General features: G+C 36.8%; 1 protein-coding gene across 1 annotated transcript; it reads left to right on the plus strand.

Moving 5' to 3' along the window:
• Positions 1 to 5128: 5128 nt before the first annotated feature.
• Positions 5129 to 5951, plus strand: LOC136248585 (uncharacterized). Its single transcript, XM_066040353.1, has 2 exons — positions 5129 to 5810; positions 5854 to 5951. Exons 1-2 carry the CDS (start codon positions 5129 to 5131, stop codon positions 5949 to 5951), a joined length of 780 nt encoding a protein of 259 aa, XP_065896425.1.
• Positions 5952 to 13087: the final 7136 nt, after the last annotated feature.

The raw sequence follows: 13087 nt of genomic DNA on the forward strand, positions 1-13087 counted from the left end.
GAATCTCCAGTGGGTGGTTAAACATAAGATAAAAAAAATTAACGGATCGATTATGGGTTTTTGTTGGTTGTCATTAGTAACGAAGTATTATTGTGGGATGAGCTGTATCAGTGATGTTCATCCATACGGAAGGGAACTTTATGTGAGCTGTTTTTCTTATTTAGACTTTAGAAAACAGTCTGGGCCGGTCTTTCAAGTCATAAGTCAGTGTATAAATAAAGCAAGCAGGAAGATACTGGTAACAGGAAAGAGCCAGCTGAATTAAAACTTGAAGAATTTTGTGCAGTGTGTGAGGAGCAAATATTTTGGCATACCGCAAGGAGGGTATATTCTGCAAACATCACTGAAGTGTATGCATGGAGTTATTTATATATTAACAGCTGGTGCAGTGGACTAATGCTGTATTCAATAGTGAGCTGATTTTATCTATTGCACAATTCAAGGATGTGTCTGACTGCTAGCCTTGAATCAGGCTAAATGTCAAAACTCCAAGATCAGCCAAATCTCTATTATAAGCCGCATGTGAAACCATGCTCGTAGCCACCAGGCAAACGTGATTTGGACCAGGATGTGTGTGTAATTTCAATGTATCTAGTCAGACCTGAAATGGAACACTTACATTAATTACATACTACCTAAGAATCCTAGGATTTCTTAAGTGTAACATTTCACATGCTTTACTTCAAACAAAACAGGTTAAATTTGTTCGTCTATTTTCAAGTGATTCCCAGTCCAGCTGGTCCATGAAATTACAATGGGATCACATGTATTTGTTACAGTGCGGGCTGTCCTGTGTTGGATCTACTCTAGAGTTGAGATTTCAAGGTAGACTCACTGCCAATGTACTGACACTAGTACTGTTGTAGCATGTTTAAGTGGAGGACAAATGAAATAGTAATGCTAGATTATTTATGTATACAAATTTTTCATAATGAAATTGATATCCCATTTTGATTTGTACTTCCACTTTGCAACATATTCAAGAGCAAGAAGCTACCACACTTAATCTCCAACCACTGTCATTAATTAACCAAGATCTCACTAGTCTGTAATTCACCTTACTGTAGTGATTTTATTGATTCATCTGTATGTTTTCTTCATTTCCTTTGAAGTTGTACCAAGAGTTCATAATTAGGTGGAGAGTGTCTAACTTGAATGCATTCACCAAACACCTTGCTTAAAGTAACACCTCGGCCTTATTTCAGAACAAAGGCTTTACCTTCTTCAGCAACTCTAATCAACAGTTTTCTATCCCCCAGTAAAGGTGTTGATTTGATGAAAGGTGAACTTTACACAGGGTGTTTGTACAGGCCATACTGAGAGTTAGACACTCTCCCCCATACAAATCAGTATTACAAACTCTTGGTTGTACAGTATAGGTAAACAAAGATAAGTTTCTCTCCCATCTTATTCTAGGATTTCTATTGACAAGGAAAATTCAATTATTTGTATACAGGCTCAAAATTGAGAAAATATAAAGAAAGTGAATTAATATTATACAGTCAGTTTGCTTTTGGATATTTAATGTCTCCAACCACAACAATAATTCGATGAATCCATGCATCTCATCACTGGTCGTCTGAACATTCTGAAAGTGATACCTCACTCAATCAACCATATAATCTGTTTATTGAACTGAATAAAGTCATGATTACCTAAACAATCACTTAATTAATGTTTTATAATTATCCTATTCCATTTTCCTGGAGGTTCCACTGATAAAATGCAATTTCAGCAATGATAGCAGCTAGCCAAGCTGCAAGTTGATTCAGAAAGCATTCCATTCTGTATAATAGACCCCATCCAGAATTCAACTCAGTACTCAGGCTGAGATATCTGACAATAGTCCACTACTCTGTTAATGAATCATTGATGTTCACACAATATAGCCTCCTTGAGGTATCTGAATGTTTGTTCCTCACACACTGCACAAAATTCCTTTAGATTCTACTTGATTCAGCTTGTCACCACACTTGTTTCCTTTGTAGTGTAGCTATACACATACTGATTTATGCCGATTAGAAAGGTTGGGCCTCAGACTGTACATTCTAAAGTCAAGTAAGTAAAAATAACTCACATACTAGTAAAAACAAGTCATGCATTAAGTTCCCTACTTGATATATCCGAAGATGAAATCACTGAGTCAGCTATTCCCACAATTAGTACTTCGTTACTAATGACAACCAACAAGAACCCACAATCGATCCTTAAATTCGTTTTATCTTTCTTGGGGTACGTTTGATTACCTGCTGGAAGTGCCACTGATAACTTGTACAGTAATGGTAAGCTGCAAGCTTCAATCTGAGAAAGCATTCCGTTCCGCAGTTTAGTCCATCATTCCGTTCCGTTCCGTAGAATAGTCCCCACCCTTTGGTACCATTGAGAGAATCCCTTGAAATGACGCACGAAAATTTTGACGTTCTTCACCCAGATGGTGAGAAGTCTCAGATCCTTTCCAGACTAACAGCATAGACAGACTATGCATCCAACCTTATCACATCACTATGAGGAAGAGTTGGCTTTTCTTATCTTGGCTGGTAGGGCACTTTGAATTTGAAAATTCGTGTTTTGTTTTCTGATTTTTGAGAGAAAGCAACCCTGTGCCGGTAACCCAGTGAATCATTTGCTTATTACTGTGCGTACTTTTTAACTACATTAACTCTAGATAATACCTAGCTAAGCAGCAAGTTCTATCCTGTTCTTTGTGTAGAGCACGAAATTTTAAAAATAATTTTTGCATCTCACGAAATACTAAAATCGATAGTTCTGTGAAGACAACAATCGTGCCTCCGGTTTCATGGTGGATCTAGCAATGGGATACTACAATGAACATCCCACAATGGTAGGGGGATTGATTTGTGAAAGTTGATTTTTCGGATTGCGGACCCTACCTACATGTATACATATTCTATTAGTAATGCACTGCATATCAAGTGTTGAATCTTTACAATTTGTGTGAGATCAGTATTGATCATCATTGTACGTATGATACCACAAAACTATACAATATCTGCATGGGTGGATGTCTTCCAAGACATAATTTAAAACTTAGGATGTTTGAAATTAAATACTACCACCAATTACACATGAAACTCAAAGAAATGAATAAGGATGGGAAGTTATACAAAATAAACAACGGGAAGATAGTGCAGAGGAAGGACTAGATCCCCCCTCATGCACTGATAATAGTTTTAACCCTATAATTACTCAAACCTTACCTGATAATTTACCACATAATGTTGCTTTTAAATTCCCTTGTCTACTGCGGATTAATACTCAAAGTATTGTGAATAAAATGGATGAATTTACAAGTCTGGTGAACTCCCTTGGACCCAAGATAATTGCTATAACTGAATCATGGTGTAATGAGTCTATTGGTGATGCTGAGATAGGTTTACATGACTATGTTTTGTATAGATGTGATGTAACACCACTGGTGGTGGTGTTCTGTTGTATGTTCACAACTCATTACAGTCTGAATCATGTACCCCACTTATTGACTTAAATATATATGAAGCTGTATGGTGTACCATCCAATTGAGAAACAATGACCAGATGCTTGTGGGTGTTGTTTATCGCTCATCAAACTCTAATTTTGAAAACAGTTCTAAAATAATCAACCTTATTCCAAAGATTTCAGAGTATGATGGATATTCCAATTGCTTGCTAATGGGAGATTTCAATTTCCCTAATATAAACTGGGCCACAATAACAACTCTCAAAGGTGACCAGTCACTAACAGCCAGCTTTTTAAATGCATGTGAGGATGGATTTTTAACTCAGCACGTCACCAAACCAACCAGGCACAGACATGGCCAGAATTCTTTCTTACTAGATCTTGTATTTACATCAGACCCAGAAATGATAGAAGATAGCATTATCAACCACTTATCTCCCCTAGGTAGTAGTGACCACGAAGTTTTGTTGTGGAATGTTATCTGCTATCTTGATGCAACCACTGTCAATCCTGTAAGGAAGAAATGGAATTATCACCAGACTAATATACCAGCGATGAATGAGTTCCTTACTGACATCGACTGGGCAAATGTTCTATCTAGTGACAATGTTAACGATAATTGGCTTACTTTCAAGAACATCATATTGGATACCCAAAGTAAATTTGTTCCCCTTCAACCTACTAAGTCAAACAATAAACCACCATGGCTCAAGAAGAGTATTCATAAAGAAATTAAGAAAAAACAAGCAGCCTTTAAACAATACCTTAGTACCAAGTCACATAGTGACCTTCGCAGTTATCAGTTACAGAGAAACAAGATTAAACAAGTTATTCGCAAAGCCAAGATTGATCATGAATCAATCTATTATATCTGAACTTAAATCTAATCCAAAACAGCTGCATAAATATATTAGGCAAAAGCAAAAGGTAAAACATTCTATTGGTACGAATAAAAATCCTGATGGGTCAACAACTACAACAAATGAAGAATCTGCAGAAGCTCTAGCCTCCTTTTTTAAGTCAGTTTTTATTCATGAAGATCTCCAGGAACTCCCCAATTTTTCTAGGAGAGTCGATGAAGACATCCCTAATTTTGTCATTACTGAAGAACTGGTATATCATAAACTTTCAAAACTCAAAACCACCAAAGCCCAAGGCCCTGATGAGATACATCCTTACATACTTGCTTCTTTTTGTGAACACTTATGTAAGCCCCTTTGTTCGATTTACAACCAGTCATTGCAGTCAGAACAACTTCCCGAGGATTGGAAACTGGCAAATGTAACTCCCGTTTTCAAAAATGGTCAAAAAAATTTACCTAACAACTATTGCCCAATCAGTCTAACTTCTCAAGCCTGTAAAGTATTAGAGTCAATCATTCGAGACCAAATGATTGATTTTTTATCATGCAAAAAATTTTTTCCATCCAACAACGTGGATTCACTTACCGGAAATCCTGTTTCACCAACCTACTTGAAACATTTGAAGATTGGACAACATCTATTGATCTAGGTTATAATGTTGATGTAGTATTTCTTGACTTTAAAAAAGCCTTTGACAGTGTTGCCCATCAAAGGTTGTTAATCAAATTAAGGGGTTATGGTATAGCAAATGATTGTTTAAATTGGATCAGCAGTTTTCTGTGCAGCCGACACCAAAGAGTTGTTGTGAATGGCGAGACATCTAAGTGGTACCCTGTTGACAGCGGTGTTCCTCAGGGCTCAGTGCTTGGACCTCTTCTGTTTATCTAGCTTATATGTTAATGATATCCCTGACTTAGTGGAATCTAAGATCAAAATGTTTGCCGACAATATAAAGATCTATAAGCAGATAACAAGTTTTGGTGATGCATTATCTCTTCAGAATGATCTGGACAAACTCTGTGATTGGGCAAAAGAATGGTTATTGCATTTCAATGTTGTTAAGTGTAAGCACTTAAAGTATGGAAATAATGCCTCACCTTATGAATACTATATGAATGATGAAGGGACAAATACTAAACTTGGTATAGTATCATCAGAAAAGGACCTGGGAGTGTGGATAACATCTAAGCCAAACTTCGCACTACAATGTGACAAAGCGTCGGCTAAAGCTATGCAATCCCTTGGATTAATAAAGAGAACGTTTACCCACCTGACTAAAGAATCATTCTTGATACTATATAAGACATACGTTCGCCCACACCTAGAATATTGTGTCTCAATTTGGAACCCATTTTTAGCACAAAACATTGACAAACTAGAACGGATACAGCAGAGAGCCACTAAGTTAGTTCCAGAATTAGCACAACTACCATATGAAACAAGACTACAACACCTTGACTTACTTTCTTTGTTTTGTAGAAGACAAAGAGGTGAATTAATAGATGTATATAAAATAGTTAACCATTTGTATAGAGTTTCACCAGACCCATTCTTCACCATTGTTGACAGTATTACTAGAGGACATCATCAGAAAATATTTAAGCACCACTCCAGGATCAACCCAAGATTAAATTTCTTTACTAACCGAATTGTAAATCAGTGGAATTCCCTCCCCTATATGTGATCGCGTCAGATAGTTTAAATAAGTTTAAGAACAATTTAGATAATTACTGGCATCAAATTGGATATGGACAGACTAAAAGGCCCTCAGCCTATTATTAAGTTACCTGTAATGATTGTACATTGTCCATAATTTAATACTAATACTACTAATACTAGGGCATTTTCATGGTCATAGCAAAACAAGTTATTTTAAAAATCAGGTTTTTAAAAATATTAAACCTGGGGGTATTTGTGCTGGCTGTGCATGCTATTTTGAAAGCAGAAATTTTAACAAAATTACACTTTCTAGGGGAGATTGAATTTAAGCACGATTTTGAGAGCTAATTAAGCATGCTATTTTTTCTAAACTGGGTAAACTTGGGCTCTCCGATATTGAATAGCCATCACTAATTCACTATATGCATGAATTTTTGTTAGTTGTATACTATATAGGAAATTTTAAAAAATTGATCTAATACTGAATCTGAGAGCACTTTAATGTTGCATTTGCAATTTTTAACCTGGGAAAATTTTACGTATTAACCACTCTGAGATTGAATCTGAGAGCATTTTAAATAAGTTTCATGTGTCATTTTAAAACAAGCTTATAACCTAAGTATAGTGTAGTAGTCACTCACAATTTTAGGGAGTGAGTTTGAGATTTTAGGGGGGGAAAGTTCTCCCCCTAACAGCCCTAGAATAAACACTGATACAGCATAAATAGTTACAGGGGTCTAGACTCAGGGGTATATACCATGCACTGATACCCACAGGGTGGACAGTAAGCCAGCTCAAACAGACTTACCGTCCACCCTGTGGGTATCACCGGTGTAAGCTCTGGCAATACTTACAACTAGTGGTACCCGCGCAAAATGCGCGTGATACTAAGACAATTGTTATGTCCTATTGTGTGAATACACTTAAATTTGAACATTACTTCACATCACTACATACCAACAAAGACATGATTACGCATAGCTACTGATGTGCATACATAATTTCCTCAATTGTGTGTAATGTTGGTGGCCTTGTGCACTGGAATTTCTGCACATCTGTACAGTATTCATGCAGTACACAGTTCTCGTGAAGGTGGCGTATCAAGATGTGTCCCATTACAACCATGCACATACATGAAAAATATTAGTTTTGAATGGCAGGGATGTACTCAACTTCATTTTGATGATGTTGCATGAACTAACATAAAGTCTTTGAGTGTGATATGAGGATCAATTTACCAATAGTTGGTGCATCACCACAATGAGCTATGTTCTAATTCAACTTGCATTTTGTATATTTATGTAGTCAATTTTGAGTAACTGAATTGTAGTTCCATTTCTACATCCTATCATGGTATTGTAATGTTTACTTATCGCATGACCAAGCATGTATGCAGTACAGTATTGAGTATGGGTATTCAAGTTTATCAGCTGTACTGAGCAAGGTCAACACAACCATGTGGATTTGGATAGAGAAGAGTTCTTTTGTTGCTTTCTGAATCAAGGTGCATTACCAAGATGAATCCTTCATATGAAGCTAGAGGGGTTGAGAGAGAGATTGACTGTTGGTAGAGAGGTTGTGTGTGTTCTATTAGGGTATAGATATCGCGATGTATGTTCTATTAGGGTAGTTCAACGGAGCTTCTAGAAGTTTCAGCTGTCCCTGTGGAGTTACCAAGGAATGAAAACGTATCTAATGTCTCCCTACACATTGAAGACTGCAACAGTCACTTCATGATGTTGTCCACGATTCGTAGCCTGGTAAGGTAGATGTATGTTTTATTAGAGTAGTTGAACGTAATCTTCCGTTATTCATCTCTCATAATGGCGAATCTTCCTTGTTTAGTCTGTTAGGTAGCCTGATTGGAGTGATCATAGCTCCTTAAATTGCCACCCCTACTACGACTGTTTCCTTCTCCCTTACAGTGGTGTTGCTGGTAATCCTCCGTTTTAGTTCTGTCTGTAGTCCCTGACCTGCTTATATTCGTGTCGCAGTAGCTGACATTTCTCTATCCTTGTAGTGGACAGCACAGCAGGGTGCAGAGTGTGTATTCCTGGCGAGTCTTCCCTATGTAGACTGTCAAGTAGCCCGATCATAGCTCGTAGACTTGCCACTCCCACTACGAAACTCTCCTTTTATACTGGTGGGTGTGTTAAAAAAATTTTTTTTAGTTGCCGGATGATAGCGTACACACCAGATCACATGATCAAATTAGTTGATGTGATTGGTTAAATCATGAAAAAGTGATTGATCCTATTTCATGGTAAGCTTTTAGACCATTACGTCATCTGATTTTCTATTGGCAACGCGTGTATACCGGAACGCCGTACACGCGTATCGTAAACTTATAATGGCCATTGACAGTGATAAGTATCTCGCAACCAAGGTTAGCACGTAATGACAGACACGAAAACCACCTTATGACACATTGTTTTGGACGGGTAGTTGGTCTAGCGAGTTTGAAGCTAATCGGGGGAAAAACCAGGGAGGAGTTTTTGTTTAAAAATTTCATGGCCTCGATTTTCTGTTTCTCGTTCTGTCGTCCACAGGGGGAGAGAAACGTCTGGTGTAAGCTGGGATGGGGAAGACTGGTAACACGATAAAGGTCTACAGAAAGTTTTGGACACATTCGTGTCTTCCTCGGGTAGCTACGGTGGTTTAAAGGATATTTCCCGCAGTTTAACGAATCGCCACCAATCTCGGATCAAAAGATTCGCCTCAAATTTTAGATTTGAATGGTACCGATCCGATTGGAATCCGACCAAGAACGACGGGACAGTGCCGGAAAAGAGTTACAGAATTATTATATAGATATTAAATTACAATAACATGGCATGCAGAAGAGTTCAGTTTGATAGATCCCAGTCTGGGGAAGCTCTAGAATTAAAAATCCTGTATGAGCAGGAGACAGCAATGTGAGCAACCTGGGATCTTATAGTCTTCTTCATCACTTCACAAGCATTGGCCACTTGGGCAATTGTGTCCAGCATAAAATGGCAATCTTGATGGAAATGAGATTAACAGATAGCTAAGCCAGAAAGCTGAAGGTCATATTGTAAACAGCTATTATTGATTTTCCTTCCAAGCTCTAGTGGCCAAATAATATTGTTGAGTATTGGTGGCGATAGTTAGTTCGAACAGATAGCTGGAATTATTGGAAACCAACACCAAGTCTAGGTGGCATATACCCCTATAGGCCTTGATTCCTTCTGTACTTACCTTACCTCTCGGTTAAACTAATAAAAATAAGGCCTGAAGTCAAACTAATAGGACGCTAATCGTCAATATGAGAACAATCTCCCTTTTTAAATGCTGGAGTTACCAGGGCTTCCTTCCAGCAGTTTAGTAGTGTTGAGCACTCCAAAGACTTATTAAACAGGATGGACACAGGAATATATAGCTAGTTCTTGTGCAGACTCTTTAAGAGGCCAACCCTCAGGACCCAGGAACTTTGGTGCGGTTTAGCTGTGTCAGTTTGCCAAATGCTATGGCTGGAGCTATTGTAATGTTGGTAATTGTTGAATGACAGCTGCCTGGTTGATACTGAGAACAATAATTATGTTAAATCCTCCTTAGTGAAACACTATAATATTAATAGATGCATGTGACACATCTTTGCCAAGACAATTATATAGGAAGAGACTGACTTACCATTTTCTGATTCACTTGTTGGTATTACTGAAATCAGCATTTTCCTTTTCTTAAGCAAAAAGTGACTGACAAAATTCATTGTAAGAGACAGACGCCATGTGGCAAGCACACCATAAATTATGTTATGTGATAACAGCAATTCACTATATTAATACATAGTTAGTCAGTCTATACAACAGAGGTTGTCAGCATACATTTTGTCAGCTAAGGATTTTAGGAAGAGGGTTTCTGAAAACTTAGTGTTACAAAAAATGAAGAGGTCTGGGGGATTTAAAAGAACTATGGTAGTTTATAAACACAGTACATCTAATACTTTACACTGTGAAGTAAAACCAAGTGACTGTAGAGCATTGATTGCTCCACTGTTGCAATGGTTAGCTCAGGTGATCATGATTGCTCTGTATGATTACAGTAAAGTGAGTTATAATGGATGTTAGTCCATGTATACTAGTGGCATATAGGGTGTTTTAAATAGTCAACACAACAATAACAAAACGCTAGCTAGCTATAGACTGTTGAGTTTAAAGGGACTAAAACCACAGAAATCCACCACTCTGTCATGTACGTACATAGTAAAGTTAAGCATAATCTCAATTGAACTGTTAGAATTTATGTAGCATAACTGATCTTAACTAGTAATGTTGCTGCAGTATTCAAACTTTATGAAGTAGGGAGCCATGTGCAGCATGATGTGCTAGATATAACTGACATGATTGTATAACATTTTTGTTGGTTCAACACTAAAATTCCCACATACATATAGTATACATGTCTCTTTTTACACTGCTTTTAGCACATGTATCACTACTTACACTTTTAAAATAATTTTTTTGGTACAGCTAGTATCATAATATGATACACTATAGTATATACGCGTTGAGCTGGATTCTCAAGAATATTTAGTAACTTATGGATTCAATTACACATGATCTTGAAATTTGGCTCATTTGTAGCACTGCTTGATTCCTAAAATATTTTATCATCTCAAATGTCTGACACAATATTTGTGGTCAATCAAAATTTCCACTACACATTTTCTATGATGAAGCCATAAAAGTGCACTGTTCATTGCAACCCACTTGTAATGGAGCCAAACCACATGTGCCTGTTTTAACACTTCTACTGTCACCATGCACTAATCATCTGGTCGCTGAAGTGTTAATTGTCTTAAGAAAACACCCACTTTTCATTTATAGCTGTTTTTCAGAATCCAGTACATACTATATATACAAAAAAATATTGACCAGAAACCAGGCACCCCCACGATGCCTTGGAAGTATCGGGTCTATTGCTACATACTTAAGTATTAAATTTGTGCTTTAAGTGATCATCTCTTTGTTTTTATTGTAATGATCTTTACTGGTCATTAGACAACAGCAAGATATAAATTTCATTATCTTTGTTTCATCTCAATAGATCCCTACACAGCAATTACGTGCAATGCATGGGCTTATAACTGATGCTGTAAAGAGCATTAATCGGATGGCTGCAGGTTCAAGGCTGCCCAGGGCCGATCCAGTCATGGATTTTTCTCCTTTCTGCACCTTTTCAAACATATACTTTTTATATATAGCAACTTTAAACAGACAGGTATACCTACAGATCTAGCTTCAGCACTTTAGTATAGCGGCGTAGCCCCCAAAATTGGCAATATTGTGCACTTTTTCATAAAACCATGAAACTTTCCACATAAATAGTACTCCTCATGACATGTAATTTTAGATATAGTGCCATCGCTGAGTTGACTCTTGGTGACCTTTATGGCCATTTTTGTACAGAAAATTGACCATTTTTGTCTTTAACTCCCTGAGGCAGTAATTAACTTGTTAAAACATGGTACCAAAATAAAGATCTTGTTGATAGAAATAACTTGGTTTTTATTTGAAGTCAATAGGTGATTTCAGTACAAAATTATGACCATTTTTACTAGCTGAAAAATTTGATAAATTTACCTGCCCTCGAGGTGTGAATTACCTGTGGGCAGATAATTATGCATAATTATCAAATTTTGCAGCTAATAAAAATACTCATAACTTAAGAATGAAATCACCTATTGACTTCAAATAAAAACCAAGTTGTTTATATCAGCAAGATCTTTTGTTTGATACCATGTTTTAACAAGTTAATTACTGCTTCAGGGAGTTAAAGACAAAAATGATCAATTTTTTGTACAAAAATGGCAGTAAAGGCCACCAAAGGTCAAATTACCAATGGCACTATATCTGAAAATATATGTATTGAGGACTACTATTTGTGTGGAAAGTTTCATGGCTTTATGAAAAGTGCACAATTTTTTGGTTGTGCCACTATACTATGTGGACAACTAAGGAGATATATGACCACTAAATTGATCAATGTGAGATAAGCATGTACAAATTGTTGACAAGGGAAACAGAGGAACACCCAAACAGTGATGTCAAATTTATGTGTAAAAGGCCAAGCCTAATGATGCATGGTTGTGGAATTCCAGCCACTGCTAGTGCCAGAAGAATGATCATGAGAGACAGCATGCAGAGGTGCTTGATCGTGAGGTATATATTCAAAGGCTATATGTAAATAACTAATCATCAAGAGCAGCCTGTAGTTTATTTTAGGAGATGCAGGAATGGATAAAGAAGAGAGCACATTCTTGGACAGAGTGGAATCAAAACTTTCTACTAATAATATGCAAGACACCAAAGCCCAGACTTAATTACATGATCCTATAAAAGCTAGATGAGAAGAACACTGCAAGTCACACAAATCCTTATTATGGTATGGTGGCTAGAGACCAATCGGACTCTTACTAATAACATAGTATAGCGGCGTAGCCCCCAAAATTTCATAAAATCATGAAACTTTCCACAAAAATAGTACTCCTCATGACATGTAATTTTAGATATAGTGCCATCGCTGAGTTGACCCTTGGTGACTTTTACGACCATTTTTGTACAGAAAATTGATCTGAGGCAGTAATTAACTTGTTAAAACATGGTACCAAACAAAAGATCTTGCTGATAGAAGTAACTTGGTTTTTATTTGAAGTCAATAGGTGATTTCATTACAAAGTTATGGACATTATTACTAACTGCAAAATTTGATAAATTTACCTGCCCTCGAGGTGTGAATTACCTGTGGGCAGATAATTATGCATATATTTATCAAATTTTGCAGCTAATAAAAATACTCATAACTTAAGAATGAAATCACCTATTGACTTCAAATAAAAGCCAAGTTGTTTCTATCAGCTAGATCTTTTGTTTGGTACCATGTTTTAACATGCTAATTACTGCCTCAGGGAGGTAAAGACAAAAATGATCAATTTTCTGTACAAAAATGGTCGTAAAAGTCACCAAAAGGTCAAATCAGCGATGGCACTATATCTAAAAATACATGTATTGAGGACTACTATTTATGTGGAAAGTTTCATGGCCTTATGAAAAAGTGCACAATTTTTTGGTTGTGCCGCTATACTAAC

The sequence above is a fragment of the Dysidea avara genome, chromosome 3, assembly GCF_963678975.1.
Source record: "Dysidea avara chromosome 3, odDysAvar1.4, whole genome shotgun sequence".
Classification (NCBI taxonomy): domain Eukaryota; kingdom Metazoa; phylum Porifera; class Demospongiae; order Dictyoceratida; family Dysideidae; genus Dysidea; species Dysidea avara.

Coding starts and splice junctions, on each gene's coding strand:
- LOC136248585 (XM_066040353.1), top strand. CDS start 5,129: ATGGCGAGACATCTAAGTGGTACCCTGTTGACAGCGGTGTTCCTCAGG. Junction 5,811..5,853: donor GTTTTGTAGAAGACAAAGAG/GTGAATTAATAG, acceptor CCATTTGTATAG/AGTTTCACCAGACCCATTCT.